This window comes from Nasonia vitripennis (assembly GCF_009193385.2).
Source record: "Nasonia vitripennis strain AsymCx chromosome 3 unlocalized genomic scaffold, Nvit_psr_1.1 chr3_random0004, whole genome shotgun sequence".
Classification (NCBI taxonomy): Eukaryota; Metazoa; Arthropoda; class Insecta; order Hymenoptera; family Pteromalidae; genus Nasonia; species Nasonia vitripennis.
This window is the reverse complement of record NW_022279623.1, coordinates 85419-105321: the sequence shown is the minus strand read 5'-3', so window position 1 is coordinate 105321 and position 19903 is coordinate 85419. Positions and strand designations below refer to the sequence as shown.

General features: G+C 38.1%; 1 protein-coding gene across 1 annotated transcript in view; it reads left to right on the top strand.

The window, feature by feature from the left end:
• Nucleotides 1-19903, top strand: part of LOC100116701 (calexcitin-2) — a 64938-nt gene that overhangs the window by 42160 nt on the left and 2875 nt on the right. The window contains exons 2-6 of the mRNA XM_001601079.6: nucleotides 1209-1273; nucleotides 17614-17666; nucleotides 17743-17862; nucleotides 18942-19056; nucleotides 19632-19729. Of these exons, the coding sequence (XP_001601129.2) occupies nucleotides 1216-1273; nucleotides 17614-17666; nucleotides 17743-17862; nucleotides 18942-19056; nucleotides 19632-19729 (444 nt within the window). The 5' untranslated portion in view covers nucleotides 1209-1215. The remainder of the gene's footprint in view (nucleotides 1-1208; nucleotides 1274-17613; nucleotides 17667-17742; nucleotides 17863-18941; nucleotides 19057-19631; nucleotides 19730-19903) is intronic.

Sequence of the window (19903 nt, the reverse complement as noted above, 5' to 3'; positions counted from 1 at the left end):
ACAGATAGCGAGTGAGAGAGAGAGAGAGAGAGAGAGAGAGAGAGAGAGAGAGAGAAGCGAGGCTGTAGCTACCCTCGAAAATCGCCAGCGGCCAATCGGAAACCACGCGTATCGATTCCCCATTCGCCGGCTGCGATTATTACAGAGAGAGAGAGAGAGAGAGAGAGAGAGAGAGAGAGAGAGAGAGAGAGAGCCGACAGCCTCGGGGAAAAGCGCTCTCCCGAGAGAGCCGAGAGCGAAAAGGCCTAAATCGCTTCCCTCTCTTATGCCCAGTTAGCCTAACTGCTTACGAGCTCTCGCAGACTTGATCCTTATCCCCCGTTATTCCGTGCGCGCCGGACTTTTTATCCAAGACCCGCTGCGTGCGATGCGTACCTATACTCGCCCGCTGCGATTAAACTTTTACGGCTCCGAGCGGGGATTGCTCATTTTTTGAGAGGGCCGACCGGAAGTCCGACGATTGTCTACTCTTCTCCGCTATCGGGATGATGAGGAGGCACTATTGCTTCGGGGCGCGACGGAAAGGCTCGTTGTTTATTATTGAGGCTACCCGGGTTATTGGGGATTTCTTCGCTTTCTCCTCTTTTTTTACTGCGGGCCGGGAGAACGAGATGCGAATCGAAGACTGAGGTTAATAGTTGATCCCACGATGTGTTTCGATTTGCGAAAGCGCGCGTGAACGGTTTCTTTTGTGCAAGCGGGATCGAGTCGCAAGCTTGTATTTTTAATGCAAATCGACTCGAGTTGCTGGTGGATTGAAAGAATCTAATTGCGTCGCACTTGCGCGTTAATGACATTATTCGACGATCCGAAACCTTGGGTTTCGAATTATTCAAAGGGTGGCCGTCTATTAAAGTTTCTCAAAGAAGCGATCGACCCTTCGCCACTATACTGTTAACTAATCTATTGTTGAAATTCAAATTCCATTCGCCGAATTAACAATTCGAATTAATCTAGTTATACACTATGGCGCTGACATTTATACACATTACTGAAAATCGTTAGCGACCTAGCGCGTTACAATGGGAGTCGTAACTACCTTGATATTTGCATACTCCGAACTAATTTGCATACGCCAAATTATTCGTCGCTGTGTAACTGATTTCGGGACTAGTTTATGCATCGTTATGAGAAACGAAAAAAAAAATAAAACTAAAAATCAGTTCTTGAGCAAACACTAAACTTTTTCCTCCCTTATCTTGTTGCAGAGTAAGCATGCCGCTGACAGAGTTCCGTAAGAAGAAGCTGCTCTTCGTCTTCAACACGTTTTTCGGTGAGTATGTCCTCCCCTCCGAACTACCTCTTGCGCGCATAGTTTTTGATCGATGCGGCCGCGCTCTTTGAAACTAACGACGACAAAATAGAAAATAAACGGCTAGCTTTAGAAGCGAGGAAAAAAGAAGAACTTCTTGCCAAGGAGAAAATGATTGTTCTAGTAGGACGAGAGTTCCATCGTAACTTCGCCGGGAGGAGGCATAAAAAAAAACAGCGCAGTCCTATATCTAGAGTATAAGAATAAAGAACCGGGAGAATCTGAATCGCGCGGCTCTTTGAAATTAATTTGCATAGCGGAAGTCTCGTCCGGCGTGCGTCGACCAAGTTACCGCGCACATAGCTCTGAGTCGCGGAGACGGAGAAACTGAAAAGACATTTTATTCCGCGAGACGGAGAGGAAGAATGAGCGCGTTCGATATGCAACGCTATGCGAAAAAGTTTATTGCGATAAAACGAATAAGGCTAATCGTTATTCGCGGAGAGTGAAAAGAAAGAGCAGAAGAAAGTACAATTTTTTCGTCTCACGGAGTAACGTCTTTTAATATGTTATTCTTTTAGTATAACTAGGAATGAAGGCGCGCTTCGCGCGCTCTTGATTCTATCTCTGTCTAATAACACTGGTAGAAAATCCACCATAAGTGTTGGGCGGCACACTAAGGTCGGCTAATATTTTATAAGCATTTAACATGTTACTAAATCCCTCAAAACTATTAAAAATATATATATATATATATGAAGCAAAGAACAACTCTCAAGATAATTAGTACGTAACTTGCCATGCCCGTTTCATTGTACTTATAGTGTTTGTATGACGTTCTAATGGTAGAAAGCTTCGATATTGAGAAACTACGAGATAGAACAGAGCGAATTAGGTACCAGATAGAAATTAATAACAGGTTTCAGGCACTTGAAAAAGCAAACACATCGCCGGAGGGGAATGACGAACCGAATAGCTTATGGGGGGACATCGAAAAAACGGTAAAAGAGGCCGCGAACAAAGTACTGGGTAAAAAGAAAAAGCCAAAGAGCAAACCATGGTTTGATGAAGAGTGCGAACTCTGGTTTGAAAGGCGCAAAAAGGCTAAATTAGATAGCTTACAAAATAGAAGCGATAGGACCGTAGAAGAGTATTCTAACGTAAGGAAACAGACGAGCGCGATCTACAGAAATAAGAAGCGGGAGTATCAAAAGAATCTTATTAGGAGAATAGAAACTAACAGTAAGGAAAATAACCCCCGCGAAATGTACAGAGAGATTAACGCCATCAGAAAGGGTTTTAGGAGTAGAGCGCAATTGATGAAGGACGAAAACGGGGACCTCGTAATAAATGACAACGAATTACTGTCGCTGTGGAAAAATTATTTAGATAAATTATTAAACGTGCACGAAAATAGCGAAGAATTAGGGGACGAAATTCACACTGCTGAACCCCACGTGGAGGAACCGAGCTACCAAGAAGTAGAGGCCGCGATTAAAAAACTAAAAAACAACAAAGCCTCGGGAAATGACTCTATACCAGCTGAGTTACTCAAATATGGGGGCGTCGAGCTCACTTTCAAAATCTATAAACTAGTATGTGCCATCTGGAAAAATGAAACAATACCCGAAAATTGGAAGGAATCTATCATTATACCGATTTTTAAAAAGAGGGATAAGACAAACTGCAATAAGTATAGGGGTATTTCACTTTTAGCAACGTGCTACAAAGTTCTGTCAAACGTAATACAAGCTAGACTCACTCCATTCGCGGAAGATATAGTAGGAGATTATCAGTGCGGATTTCGGCGCAACAGATCGACGAGCGATCAAATGTTTACCATAAGACAGTTGTTAGAGAAAAAGTGGGAATTTTGCGAAACCATACACCAACTATTTATAGATTTTAAAAAAGCGTACGACTCTATTAAGCGAAGCAAAATGTATCAAATTCTAGTACTTCTCGGTGTACCGAAAAAACTCGTGAGATTAATTCAAATATGTCTGAACGGAAGCACGGGAAAGGTCCGAGTAGGCGGTAATGTATCAGAACCCTTCATGATACGCGATGGTTTAAAACAAGGGGATGGACTCTCTACGGTGCTGTTCAACTTAACGTTAGAGTATGCCGTTAGAAAAATGCAGGTTAGCCAGATGGGCGCAACGCAGATACTAGGCTACGCAGATGATTTGGATATACTGGGGGATTGTAGGGAAACGGTAGCAAGAAACGCGGAAATCCTCATAAAAGCGGTGGAGTATACAGGGTTAGAAGTGAGTGAATCAAAAACAAAGTACATGATTGTGGATAAGCTAGGCATCTGCAGAGGGGAGGAAGATCTCAGAGTTGGGAATTTTACTTTTGAAAAGGTTAGCGAATTCAGGTATCTGGGTACGACCATAAATGATAGAAACGAGATTAATGTCGAAATAAATAAGAGACTCCATTCGGGTAATGCTTGCTTCTACGCCGTGAGTAATTTACTTAAGTCGAGGCTGTTGTCTAAAAACGTTAAAATAAGAATATACAGGACAATAATACTGCCGGTGGTTCTGTACGGGTGCGAAAAGTGGGCTCTCACTAAGCAGGCGGACAACCGTTTTAGGGTATTTGAAAATAAAGTCTTGCGAAAAATATACGGGCCGAAGAAAGATGAGGAAACCGGGGAATGGAGGAGACTACACAATGATGAGTTACACAATCTGTACGCGTCACCAAATATTAACAGAAGAATAAAATCGCGCAGATTGGGATGGGCAGGGCACGTAGCGAGAATGGGAGAAGACCGTACGGCAGCGTGTGTCGTGAAGGGCAGGCCGATGGTAACGCGACCTCTAGGTAGACCTAGACGTAGATGGGAGGACAACGTAAAAGCGGATCTAGTAGAAATAGGACGGGTGGGTGTCGATCGGAGAGGTGCATCTTGGGTGGGGTTGGCACAAGATAGGGCAGCGTGGAAGGCTTGCGTAGATATATATATATATATATATATATATATATATATATATATATATATATATATATAAAGAAAATTAGTTGTTCACCAATAAACAAAATGAAACGGGCATGGCAAGTTACGTACTAATTATTTTGAGAGTTGTTCTTTGCTTCATTACGATTAAATATAATAAACTTGACTTTGTTTGATTGATCTCAGTTCTTTTCTATCTGTAATTTTGTTGCGGAATATATCAAAATCGCCTAACCTTTGACTTTTTTAAGAGTTAATTTTTTTTAGAGATTTCAATCCTTTTTTTAAAATTGTTTAGAGTATTTCATATTCAAAGTCATAAAAAAAAATATAAGCATCTTTAGCACCATTCGACCACAGGTTTTTGTAACATTTTTATTACCAAGATGAAATCACTGATTGTTCTAATATACATCACCCTCGAATTATTTCTACACCTAGACACCAAAAACCACGGTGCGAACTACCCAGACCTCGTCATCGGCCACCCTGTACACCTAGATGCCGCCCTTAAATGATTTTTACACCTAGACACCAAAAACCACGGAGCGCACTACCTAGACCTCGTCATCAGCTACCTTGTACATCTAGACACCGCCCTTGAATAATTTTTACACCTAGACACCAAAAACCAGGGGCTAACTACCTAGACGTCGTTATCGGCCACCCTGTACCTCTAGACACCGTCCTCGAATGATTTTTACACCTAGACACAAAAAACCACGGAGCGCGCCACCTCGACCTTGTCATCGTCTACTCTGGCAAGCTAGTTACTGTTACAGCTCCGGAACGCAGAGTATGCACTGGCAACCTCTTAATTCAAAATATCGTAATATATTATTATATTTTCTTGAGAAAGCAATTCCCATCTGTATATAGCTTTGCGGCCAACTTCACGGTCCTAACACTTTTTGCGTCTAACTTAACGGTCCTTTCACATTTCGGGCTGAAGAAGAAAAACGTAATTTTAGCATTTGTGGATTATACACTCACATATTATAAAAATAAGCAGCCTTTTCAATAATATTTTTGTTGGAAATCATAGTTTAGCTCAGAAAACATACTAATAAGCCAAAAAATCTTACGAACAGTAACAATAAGCATTTTTTTCTGTATCATGAAAAATCCGAACACCAATATAGAAGTAAATAGTGTCACGGGCGCCGCGGCTTCGTCTGCTTCTCAAACTCGCCTTCGTGGCGCTACCGTGCCACTTGATAATGATAGACTTAAACTTACTGATTCGGATACTGAACTTTTATTTAAATTCACCTCTCAAACCTCACCGAGGGCGACTTTGGGCACAGAGACACAGTATATCTTCAAACTCTTTATTCTTTTAATTGAACTTCTCACTGACATTTAAAAAAAAACTAAATAATATTCACACACTTTAAATAGGGTTAGGGTGACACTTTTCAATACACATGTTGTAATACTACACACTCTTGGTAATGATTAATTTTTAATAAAATTTCTTGCTAGTTATATTACATATATTTTATCTGTTATCAAGGTTTCCACATTTCATTTTAAATACCTCAAAGATTTCTACCGGGGTTATGAGTTATGACTGATTTGAGGGTTATGAATTTAAAGCGCGGTTCTGATCTCGTTGCCTAGACAACCAACCAGCAACCAATCAGAATAACGTATTAACAAAGGCCATAATTTTTTAAAGAGAGGATGTCCGCCATACATTGAAAAATTATTTATTGTTATTTATTTCAATGTGTTATTTATTTCAACTGAAAAACGCGTGCATTATTAATTTTATAAGTTTCAAAAGTTCTGAGTATAAAGCACTACGAAGTCTCATAACATGGACTGGGATTTATAATGATGGGAAAGTACATCAACGTTTATTTATTATTTTTCGTTGTATAAGTTTCATATTTCGAAGCCAGAATATCGCCTCTATATTATAATGTTCTCGGCTCTATTACTTCACGCGCAAAAAGAATTATGAGAGTAGCGATTTTTTAATTTCTTTTTCTTTCTTATGTTTCATTACTACGGTTACTAATAAAATGAAATTATAAACCTACTATAACTTGTCTGATAACAGTTAATATATTGAATCATTTCTGAACAGTTAATTTTATGCGACCAAATTTGTAAGTATATTATAAATTCTAATATCAACATTACAAAACATACTGACACGATTTTCAGAATTATAATTCATTGTGGCTTAACTGTAATAGCCACATTTATTTCTTGAAAAGCTGGACTAAAGTAGCTTTTTATTCCCACATATATTTTTTGTTCCGCGTTTGCAGGAGAAAATTTTTGTAATTATTTGAACAAATTAAAAAAAATTTTTGGAAAAATTAGAAAAAAAATTTTAATTTAAAAAATATTTTAATTTTAGAAATTTTTGAAAATTTTATTTGAATTGACATAAGTCCCACTTTTCAAGTGAACAAGGTTTTATTACATATGTTATTTTACCGCCTAATATAGTCAATATATTTTTTTAATTATTAATTTTAACAAAATGTAACAATGCATAAGAAATTGTAAGAAAAAGTAAAAGGATGTAAGCAGTAGTAAGAAAATAAAAAAGTCGCCATTTTCTTATGTAATATTACTCTTACAGACAATTTTTTACATTTTGTTATACTTTTTTACGTATTGTTACATTTGTCGTTTCAAAGAAGAGATCCCCATGAAATCCTGGATTTGTAATAAATTGTAATAAAACGTAACAAAATGTAATAAAATGTAGCAAACTGTAATAAAACGTAAATAAGGTCCGAAATCCAACAAAAACGTGCAAAATGGTAATATTTGTTACATTTTCTTATATTTTATTACACTTTATTACATTTTTTATTTCCACTAGGGAAGCTTTATATTCCAGTGACTCTAATTGTCTACGAAACGATTAACGTAACAAAGCACAAAGTCAGGACAATTAATTATGTACTTCTGAATAATTATTTCAGTTTGGCAGAAATAATTTTTTGTGTATGAATATTGGTAGTTACGTAAACGCTTTTGGTCTTTCGTACCTGAATATTTTTGCGCGTGCCATACATGTTGATAAACTGAATCGTTATAAGATTCGTGAATGACTTTTTGATCGAATTAAATACGAGATGATTTATGCTTTTGTTCATGAATTCGTTATTCAGATCCCCTTTAATCTTCTAAAATTTTAAACATCCCTGCACTCTAAATATACATTCTTCCGACACTCTTCACTAAACTCTTTCACTGAGAAATACATTTCAATAAGACTGAATAACTCGAGCCAATAGTCATTTCACTTACAGCACAATCAATTCAACCGAAAACTTTCGTAATTTATCTCCTTCTTATGCGACTACTATTTTAAATTAATCAACAACTTCATCTTGTCTAAGTGTTCTCAAAAGTTTTCGAAGAATCTCGCACAATAAACTAGCGCGCCACGCGCGGCCTTACGGCCGCGTTAGCTTACCGCCTTGCATCGCTTCGCGTTTTGCGCATAAGACACGACCGCTGATGCTCGCGCTTCGCGTTCGTAATGATTGTCGGTGCTTATACAGTATTATCTTGTTTTTTTTTCAATATTGTTGTCAAAGTTTTGATTGGTATTCTTCTGGCGGTCATCAACACTATTATCAAAACTACTGGAAAATTAGTAACTTATTTGTATTTGTATCAATTATTTATTTTTGTTTGGAGATATTCTTAAAATATATCCTATTTTAATTTTATTCTATTGTAATTTCAGATAAATAATACAACACTTTTGTATCGCAGTTTTCAAGAGGAAGTAAACAAAAGGATGATATTTCGTTTGTAGGATTTCAATTAGAATATTAGAAAATTGATTGGTTAGGTATTTAGCATAGTTTAGAGGGATGTAGTAAGCTACTTAGAGCTTTTCTTCAATCTAAGCAATTTTCTTTATTGAGTTTAGTTTTTTCTAGTTCAGTATATACACTTGAATTTTGAAAGTGAATTGTACTGATTCAGCTTAAAAGATTTAATTAATATAGCTTACGTCGTTATATGATGCCAAGTTACACGGATTGTATTCGTAGCGATTGCGTATTTCCTAAATTATGCATTTTTTATAATTTAATTTAAAAAGTGGTTTAATTTTGTATATATGTATGAGATAAAGGCCAAAATATAACTTTCAGCTTTTAATAATATAGGAAAATTGCTGAAAATAATTGGGTTGGATGGGGCATGTTGCACCGAAGTTATTATTGAATTTATGTATCAAAAAATCGCTTTTAGAGTTGTGTATGTCAAAAAGTGTTTTAAAAAATGTTTGCCACGGTAAAAAGTTGTATTTTGAAAATATTTATAACTTTTATATTTAACCTTTTCATGTAAAACGTAAATCCGTAATGTTTTATGGCAAATAATTGGTTTTTTAGCTGTAATAAATCGATTTTGGGCTGTAAACTCGAGTTCTAAGCATTTTCATGATTTGATGTTAATGGAAAAAAGTTGTATTTTTCAAAGATCTATAACTTTTCTATTTAACTTTTTTTTGTAGAATGCTTAGAATTCGACTTAGAGCTTAAAGACCGTTTTTAGCGATTTTTGGAGGTGACCGCATTCTGCGTATACGTGCAGGATCAAGCCCAAAATAAATCTGTCAGCTTAGTATTACGAGGGAAGTTCGCACATAAATTTTTAGCCCGATTGATTAAAGTCTTTTCGAGATAATCGCATCACAGGAAAATTTTTATTAAATAAACGCTTAAAAATCGAACAAATTGTGCCCGCATTTCAAAACGACGTAGAGGATCGGGATAAAAAAAATAGTTTTTTAGCTTTTGCAAAAGGAGACTTCTCCTAAAATTTCAGCCCGATCGGTCGAAAATTGCGTGAGATATCGCATCTCACACATTTTTCGCACACGAAACTATAAGGCACTTCCGTGTCGCGGTCGTTCCTAAAAATGCGATTAACGTTAAAAACTGCAAACATGTTTCGAATAATAAGAAAATGTAAGAATTCGTTGTGTAATATCTTCGCTTAAAACTATATGCACTATGTGTATGCTGTGCGGGTACGCAGAGGAGATAACATACCAGAAGTTATTTTACTTTTTTCTGTTAAGTTCTTTTTGCGTTAAATTTTTTCGAGTGTGAAGTTCATACTGAAAGATTAGGTAATATACAGTTAGCACAGAAAACATCATCACTTATACCCAAGAGTAGAAGTATCGATTTTAAGTAGATCAAGTCATCGTACATCAAGACATCGAAATAAGTATTTCAGGCCCTGTGTTGATACTTTAAATAACACAGAGACACACATATAAAAAAGTTGCTTGATATTTTATCCAACACATCCTGTTGAGTTCTAAAGGCTAAGAAATCTTTAACGCAGCGATCCGTTTGCATTCGAATCCATCAGGAGTTAAAACATCGTGCATCACGTGTAAATCCTTGCATCGGTAATATATTTGGGATAGTAATTTTTACTGCTTTTGATAATAAATTGGTAACAGACTTTTAAGATATTAGATTTTACTATCCAAAGATAGTAATTTTTGATGAAATCGAATTTTTAAAAATTTAATTTCAATTTGGCTTATTTCTATATTTTACACCTATTAGATACTTCGCGCTGTTATTACTTTATTATTTTTATTAATTATTATTATGTTATTTTGAAGAAAGAAAGAGATTAAGTTTTTTTTTTGCGGCGACGGGAATCGAACCTGGAGCTCCGGCGTGAAAGTCGAGTACGCTGACCATTTACCTAAACAGATCTGTTACGTACAAAATTTCAGATCTAGCTGATGTATTAATTGATGTACGAACTAAAGTTAATAAAAATTAACGACGAATAATAAATAATAAAGTCATATCTGAGATAGTAAAAATTACTAGCATCCGAGTCTGTTACCAAATTATTATCAGGGATAGTAATTTTTACTGTCAAATTTTTCTCAGTGTATACACATCTATAGCGAAGGCCGCCGTCGCGAGCAGAGACAGTGATAAAAAGTAAGACTCTCTCACTTGCTCTTCTGTATACATAGCGTACATGCGCACACGCCTGGCAGCTCTCATTAGCCCCCACAGCGTCGCCGCTTTCTCGCGCGTCTTTGATGCCGCTCTAAACATAACTCTGACAGAACTGTGTGAGTAGCTGTACACGGAGGGAAAGACGGCTGCATTATTTTACCGCGAGCCATAGTAGCCTTCGATCCGCTGACAAGAGCCAGCGAGAGGGAAGGGGAGAGAAGATGCGACATAGTAGAGACACACGTGTGATTTCAAACGGACTGATGCTACCACCCACGCGCCGAGAAAAGAACAAAAAAGCGCGTACGTGTAGGAAAGAGCGTCACTGGCCTGTAATTTTAAAAATTCACGCTCTCGCCCTGCTGCACTGGACGATTGATTTTTTTCCTTTCTTTTGTGCGCGGTTTTTTGCGCGAACCGCTCGCGACATACGCGGACGCGCTTTGCACTTGTTCCTTCTATCAAAGGGGAAGTGTAAAAATAAATTTCGAACCGCTGCGTGCATTTTACCTGCGTGCACGCTTTGTCTTTGAATTTTTTTCGACGGGGTACCAGCTCATGACGAGATGCTGCTTTATTTTGCCGTTTTGAGCGTCACGGAAATTCTGCGCAAAGCTGTTTATTCTCAACTCGTGTAATGTTTTTTATTGTGTAAAGACGCGACGTAGTGTGAACTTGTTTTCCTGTTTCGTGAAAAGCCCTTGTTTGTTTATCATTACGCACAGGTATGTATATCTGAAGAAAGTGTGAAGAGGCGCTGTTATAGCTAGGGTAATCGAGTTTTTGGAACGATGATCCGGCATAATGCCCCATGTTGTTGTTAATAAGTCGTTAAGTTTTTAAGTTAAACATGTTTTTGCTGCAGTTGTCGAAGAGTTTCTCATTTTCATCAAGATTATAAAAACTTAAAAGAATAAAATAATATTGATTTCGTATACATTGAGAGCAAACACTTGCTGTACGTACTTCTGTATAAGATTTCAATAGAATCGATTCAAATAAATATAGCATAGGTGAGTATAAACTCAACATGAATGACTAGACATCGCTTTATCGTCAAATTATGAAACATCAAAATCAATCAATCAAATCAATTAATTAAAATTTGCTTTAAATCGATTTCGCCCATCAGTTTAATTATATCAAAGTTAGCAAGAATTCTTAATATAATTTTAACATAATAATCCCTTACTATCCCTAGTAGAAATGACCCTAAGAACTGGCCATTTATTAGGTAGTAAATAGGTTAAATCCTAAGAACTGGCCAGTTACTAGCCTGTTCTTAGACTCATTTCTACCAGGCTAGGGAGGTAAAATTTGCTAATATCGAATAAAAAAACCTGAATACACGAAAAGTTATACCTATTCTTTTTTCTGAAAGCATGTGTAGAGAGGTGGCTTCAGATTCATCAGGGCAAGTGTACTCTATTTTTAAAATCACAATGAGAAGTGCATTAGCGTGAAATTTTATACAGGCAGAGTGATATTCCATTTCAAGGCTTTGGAGCTTGCGCACCATGTGCAAAGTTTATCAATTACTAGGAATGAAGGCGCGCTTCGCGCGCTCCTTATTCTATCTATGTCTAATAATAATATGTCCAATAACCCTGGTAGAAAAAACAACATAAGTTTTGGGTACACTAATTTCTGCTAATATTTTTACCATATTACCTACCATATGTTACCATATTCTGTAATACTTTTAATATAAATATATTAATAACGCCCAAAGTCGTTGTCGTTAAGGTCTGAGAAGTGAATTTGAAGAAAAGTTCAGTAGAAGAGTCAGTGAGTATAAGCCTATTATTACAACCCTATTCATTTGCATTGTAAAAAAGCTAGGCAATTGAAATTTTACACAGATACTTGATATGCTACCTATAAAAACATGTAATCCAGATGATTTTAATTTAACTGTTTTCATTCATATTTTCACATTGAGGCACATGTGAATTTTTTAATTTGGCGGGTCACATTTTGCTTATAGGCAATTGCGCAGTAAATACTATCTCTAGCACATTGTATTTTTGGTTTTCAGTGTATTTTTACATGAAGAAAGTGATAAATATTTTGCCTTTCTTGTCAAGACATTAATAAGAATTTTAACTCTTAACAGTCGTGAGAGATTTTGAGATCGATGCCTATTTCTCTATTTTTGCATTTACTCTCATTCGAAAACTAACGGGTCTAGAGAGCGCATATTTTACATATAGATTTATTTTGTGTCAATGAAACAATATACAAAGTTCAATTAACCTTAACTGAAATACTTTTTATTTCGATTCCGACACTGATGTGAATAACTTATACGACTAAATAATTATCATGGGTGTTGAAGTCGAAATCAAAAGTATTTCAGTTAAGGTCAATTCAACTTTAAATATTTTCATAACCAAAACAGAAATATATATGCAAAAAATGAGCTCTCTAGAAATTAGTTTTTAAATGAGAGCAAATGCAATGCAATGGAAAAATCTCTCACAACTATTAAAAGTAAATATTCTCATTAATGCCTTAACAAAAAAGCCAAAATATTTATCATTTTCTCCAGTTAAAAATACACTGGAAACCGGAAATACAATGTGCTAGAGATAGTAGTTACTGCGTGACTGTCTATAAGCAAAATGTGAGCCGCTAAATTAAAAAATTCACATTGCCGTTGGTGTGAAAATATGAATGAAAACAGTTCAATTATCTAGATTACATATTTTAAAATTTAAAGGGCATTGTAGTGATAAACTCAAATTCACTGACTCGGATACTGAACTTTTCTTTAAATTCACTTCTTAAACCTCACCGTGGGCGACTTTGGGCACGGAGACACAATATATCTTTATACTTTTTATTCTTTTAATTGCACTTCTCACTTATATTTAAAAAAAAACTAAATAACATACACACACACACACATTATTACCTACTTCAAATAGGGTTAGGGTGACACTTTTCAATGCACATGTTTCAATACTACACTTTTGGTAATGATTAATTTATCAAGATTTCTTGTTGGTAATATTGCATATATTTTTTTCTGAATCCGCTATTCAGATTTCATACTATTTAACCTCATTTCATTTTATTTTAAACACCTGAAAAATTTCTACCAGGGTTATGACTGTTATGAGGGTTATGAATTTAAAGCGTGCGGGTTCTCATCTGTTACCTAGGCAAACGACCATAGCAACCAATCAGAATCACGTATTAAAGGCTTCACAACCAAGTCCATCATTTTTTTAAGAGAGGATGTGCAGCTAGTAAGTTTGAGCGAGGTTTTTGTGCTTGCGAGGCTCTGAAAGAATTTATACTAGGCGTTGATACAAGTTCCAAGGTCATTTATCAAAATTTAATGAAAGATTTTTGCATTGGATCTTCTTCAGTTACCTGATAAATGGATTGCCTGAAAGAATGAAACCTGAAAGGTTAGCATTGCTATAGAAAATGTGCTCAGACAATCTTTTCACTTTTGATAATAACTCCTACTCTTGATTCATTACCGTCGATCAATAACTCTCAGATGTCTTCGTACCTGAGAATCTTGACCTTTTTAATGTATGAATAAATACGTACGTGTGAACCAATAGAGCGATATCAATTACCAAAACAAAGCAATGGCTCTTTCGGCTCTACCTAAACTCACTGTGTCTCTGGCAAGTGAAAATAGGTAGCGCATACTTAAAAACTTTTTCATTTTCCTCACAACAATAAGCGCACCGAGTCTAGATAACTTTTAAGAACTTTAAAATTATATATTAATAAAATTAAAATAATTCATTTTCCTCATTTCTTTCCGTAATTACCCGTTCGATCAACATTCACGTATACGCTATGTAATTTAAATTTTAAAGAATTCTGATGAAAAGTATTTCATTTAAGTATCGCGGGTAATGCAATTTTTTAATTCAAAGACTTTTTTGTATAGCGGATGTGAATTTTACAAATGATTTTTTTCTCTTTCTGGGAGTATTTCTATCTTTGAAATTATTTTTTGATGAGAATGGTCGCTGATTGCATGGGTTTCAAAGATTTTAATCCGATATTTAATAGCTTTAGTATTTTTCGGAACTAATTAATATGTTTTATTTTGCATTTTATAACTCAAATTTTCACGTCCAGTGACGCTTCTAAACTTGAAATAAATAAGCGATAGCACGACAAATAAGAATGAGATAAGCGAAAAACGGTTAACAGCAATCAAGTCTAAAAATGATAAACTGCCGCTAATCTCCTGGAAAAAGTATCATTAATACTCATTACACTTACACCCTCGCAGCTATTACGAAAGCCAGTAAATATATATCTTCGGAGCTTTTTCTTAGCTCGGCATTGGCCGCAAAAGTGCTCGTGACACTAACCCTGATGTCAACTCGTTCAGGCTCCGATCGTTCACACGCGCTCGCAGAGACGGAGCGACCATTCGGGCTTACGCCGCGTCATAATGCCGTATATATTGATTGAAGGTGACGGTAAGTCAAGGCTTACCCGTGTGCCGCGGCCACTTGAGGAGCTTCATGAACGCACGTTATAAAGTAGCCGCACAGGCCGATTGTACATCAAAGCTTTATTGGTGGGCTCTTCGCACTGAAAGCTCTGTACTATAATATCAATTTCCGGGCGACGGGGCTGATTTTTACGCGAACGCGTTCAGCTATTGCTTTAGCGCCGAGTATAATTAAATTGAAAGCTGCTGAGGGAATTTTCATCGAAGATATTTTAGTTAATTAGTACACGCGCAACTGAATTCGCAAGCTTTTGATATGGAGGTTCACATCATTGCACTTGCCAATTATTAATTAGTTACATGTGCGTATGCTTGAAACGTCTAAATGATGAAATTCTATCCCCGTCAAAGCTCGATCTTATTTGAGAAAGAAGTTATTTTATACTTGTATGCTCGAGCGTTAATTCTTTTTCACTCTACGGGGGATTTCCCGTGTACGTGTTGCGGCGCAGACGAACGAAGCGGCTCTTAACGCGTGATTTCTCGCTTTCCTCGATAATTCGCTATCTCTATCCCGCTGCTTCGTCCTTTTCTCGCCTCTCTTTCCCGGCTCCTCCATTCCGGCCGGCAGCTTCTTGAAGTGGGGCGATAAAACGCAACGGCCTCGATTCTGCCTGACAAATCCAGAGTAACGTTCGATATGTGGCTTTCGCCACTGCGAGATTCACGGTTCTTTCGGGCTACCACCGCCACCGCCACCGCCACTGCCACCGCCACCGCCGAAGCCGCCGCTGTGTTATGGCGCGAGATTTAGTGCCGTTTTATTGACAGATTAAAAAAGGGAGACGGGCCGCTCGCGCTTGATTAGCCATCGCGCCACAATAGGCTCTTAGCTGCTTTTTTACGTTATCACACCACGCATTGCAGTGTATAAGCTTTATTGTATTTTCGTTCGATAATTTGGATTTAGGCGAGACTTATTACTGCGCAGCATGAAACTCTGATATACCTATATGACGCAACGTTATGACGTGTTCTCTATACGGATTTATAAATACTATCGACAGTCTTTGATGTAGAATCACTGCTGCAGCGATATGGGATTAACGATTATTATTATATTTTTTTTCAACGCTATGTTACAAGAAGCTGTGGCTTTACTTTGAATATTTCAACAATGTGTAGATGGGATTTTTTTCAGTAAGAGAGTAACGCGAATGATAAATTATTTTATGGATTTTTCCTTATAACAAAAAATCGCAGTACACGCTGCATTAACGTTACATCGTTGTAAAGTCCCTGCTCTGGGTCCGTAAATATTTGTATTACACAAGTACCGCATATTTTAATAAAATCCTGTTTTGGTTTATTGATCGAAAGCCGATCATAAACCTGCCAAATCAATCACGCATCCATAAGCATTGTCATAATAATTTAATTACAAAATGCATCATGCATTCGAATGTCAAATGACATGCATTATTATAAAAACTGTAATAAAAATGATTTAGCGAAAGCTCGAGTCATATAATCTTCGCGCGAAATCTTTCTTCGATTCACGATTCGAAATTCCAGCCCATCTGAATGCCAAATTGCTTCCATCAGCGCAAGAAGCCTTAGCTCAGTTACCAGCTCTAACGACTCATAGAGTCGCACACATCCCGTTGAAACGTATAGCGGCAGCACTAACAGGCCAGAATTAAGATCTCCCTTCATCTTGCTCTTTCGAATCAGCGAGCGTATATATATCAGCATTTACTACGAGAATAATTAATCCCCGGGCATAAGAGCAGCTGCGCGCGCTGCCGTGCAAAGTGCATGCATTAATAGGCCGCTGCGTCGCGTGAATTCGCCGCCCTCAGGTGAGCGCTTTCTCCCTCTCTCTCAAGAGTATACGGCCGAAAGCAAAATTCGAGCGATGCTCCGCGCTGGGAAAACTAATGACACGCTCAATTCAAGAAGATCTCGACGTGAAAGCAGCGAGTTAATGTTTGCCGTTCGGCGAGACCATTGTGAGCGCATCCAGCGCAACGACTGGACGCCAGCAGCGGCTCTTTCTTCTCTATTTCGGATACACTACGTCGCTCGCACGTTCGCGGGCGAGATTTATGAGGGCTGGAACGTCCTTTTCGATCTTTATTTTTACTTGTTTTCCCGGCGAATGTGCTGTACGAGCAAAACGAGGAAGCAGACACGTTGCAGGCACGGGGAGAAGGTACGCGTGAATTTGCAGGAATTTTTTGAATTTAGAGAAGACTCAGTCGATTTTTGAGTGATTTTTGTTCAAGCTTTGGAGAACAGGGTGAAATTTTATTCTTTATTAAAGCTGCGCTGTTGAATAGATGCGTAACGCTTGATAGTGTGTTTGGCGCATAAAACGCTAAAACGTTGTCTGGACTTTTTAACGGGAGTTTGAGAATAATAAAATATTTAGTGTATTTATAAGATTATAAAATTTGTTGGTCGTAAAAGTCGAAAACGTTGGAAAGCTATAAGCGCGCTTTAATTAAACGTATCAAGCTTTTTGAATATTCATCCAATGTAGCGAGCATAAATAGTTTGGCAAAGCGAAAAAACAAAATAAAAGTCGAAAAAGTTGAATAAATGGGTCAAGTAACGTTGAAATCGAGGTAATTTTACAGAGAGAAGAGTATAAGCGAGTAGAGCCGAAGACAGTGAGAGAAGAAAGTTTTTGGGAATGAAGTGTAGGAATGCAGGAGCACTGCCAAATGCTTTTTCGAAATTCAAATTGATTTTTCGAGAACGAAGGCCCGACGTATATTTCTGAACTTTATCTCTGATTACACGCGGCGAGAGCTATAAATTTTTCGTCCCTTCATTCGGAACTTTAAAATATAAATGTGGCTCCCGAGACGCTCGATAATCCGCGCGTCTTCGATCTTTTCGGATTATTCAATACTTTGCACGGAATTAAAATTTGACTCTTGTTCTTCTCTTTCAGATGTCAACCAGAGTGGATCGATCGACATCAAAGATTTCGATCTCGCAGTGGAGGTGAGTTCGTTCTGAAATATTAGCGACTACGCTTTTACGAGCAGCCGTTAATAATTGATTGTTCTTGGGAATCTAGAGAATCTGCGAGGCGAGAGGATGGGCCGCCGGTCATCCAAGATTCAAGCAGACGAAGGAAACATTGAACAAAGTCTGGGATGGTCTCCAAAAGCGAGCCGACGTTGACAACGACGGCCAGGTACATTAAACATCTTTCTGTTCCTCCGTACACTGTTTGTGTAATTGGAAAAGTTTCCGGCGAGGCTGATTACTAAACAATAGGGATTGTAGACTCTGACGATCGTATAGTAGCTGGTTTACGAAATCTCCTCGCCCTCGAAGGCTGATAAGGCTTTCGGCTGATCCAATTGTTTTTCATGCGATGATTGAGAATTTTAGTTAAAAAAGTGAAACATTTGTTCGAAAATTGTACCAATTTCAGAGCCGATATCGCACGCGAGTAACATTCAGAGTCCATCCAGGTCGAGCACCAAATGAAAACGCAAGCCTAGCATATTCAATTACAGGAGTATCTCGCATATTTCGAAACGCGATAACAAAGTAAAATCGATACCACGGATATAAATGCGCATAAGTCTTCCTCTCTTTGCCGCAATTTTCTGAATAAAATATTCGCGGGATCCAGGCGAGATGGTTTCGTTGTGAAAAATTCGCAAAAGCGGCTCTTAGCCGAGAAAAGCAGCGTCTTTATCTTGAAGAGTTCGTAGATTCTCGTTCCCCGGTGGAAGAAAGTCGCGCCTTCGTTTGGAAACAATTCACGGGCCCGATGCGCTCCGGGAGTGGCAAATAAATAACACTAGAGGAATCTGGTTCAAGGGGCTCGCGATACGCCCTAAGATGACATCAGGTCGCGCGATGTCAAAACAGATTCGATAAAGTCGGGACGATCTGCCGCTGTTTTGGTCGCGGCACAGCTTCGTCTTATTTGCATTACTCATCTCTCTCGCTCGACGCGCTGAGTCAGCCTCGGAATCTCGCGATATTCACGAGTGGTTAAGTGGTTTATATTGTCGGGCTCTGAACTTGAATGGATAATCCATTAGACAAATTGTCCGCGAGCACAAAAGTCCCGCGTGTGCCTATGCAAATTGCAAATCGCGTGCACGCGCGCGCAGCTGGCGCATGACTCTCGCTTTTATTTCTCGTTGTGCACCTACTATACGCTGGGTATATGCCAAGGAGTGATTGAGAGAAAGATGCGAGAGCGATAAGAGAGGGAGCTTGATTAATCGCTCGATTTTAACGTGCGCTTTGCAGATCAGCCGAGACGAATGGTACTCGATGTGGGAAGAGTACGCCAAGGACCCGGAGCACGCAGTCGAATGGCAGCAGACTTACATGAACCTCGTCTTCGACCTCGAGGACACTTCCGGTGAGTTTACGTCTTCGTACTATAATACTCTGTGCCAGCGTACACAATGTGCGCGCTCGCGTTAATAGCCCTTCCCAAGATCGATCTATACGTATTGTGCTGCTGCCACGGGCAGATTGATCTTCTTCAGAAAACAGATTCAACTAGTCTCTAGACTTGAAACTTCTCGCTTGATTCGTGATTTACCATACGTAGAACTTTTCTCGATTACATTTTCGCAAGCGTGCATACACTTATAATATATTGGTAAGGAGGTTCGTGATTAAATTTCTCTCCGATGGAAAAAGCGAATTATAATTTTGCGAAAATCAATACGCGCTTATCTGCATCAAATTGCTTATAAATTCTGAATAAATATGCTACCTAAATTCGCTGCAGTTTTAAAAACCTGCGTAAATTGAAAGCAATCGGGGTCACACATCGAATGTGATGGCGCGATACTCGCAAAATTTCATTAAAAGTGGCGCGCTGCCATCCCTTGATGAAAACACGTTATCCCATTATACCACATCCGTTTTATGAGAAGCTAAGTGATGGTAATGTTTAGGATAACAACGATCATTGTGCGTTTTCAGGTGACGGCTCAATCGATGAGGCGGAATTCAGCCAGGTGTGCAGAAGCTACGGCGTCGACGAGAGCGAGTCGCGAGAGGCCTTCAAGAAGCTTCAAGTCGTAAGTTTCCAGTTTTCGATTAGCGCTAGCATTAGAGAGTTGGCGCGCTTAGATTCAAACGATACCCATAAATAGATTTCTCTCAGTCGAGGTACCACCAACAATAGAGGATATGATCTTGTGATCGGTCAAGGTGTTTACATTGTACACGTTGTATTTTTAGATCATATCTAA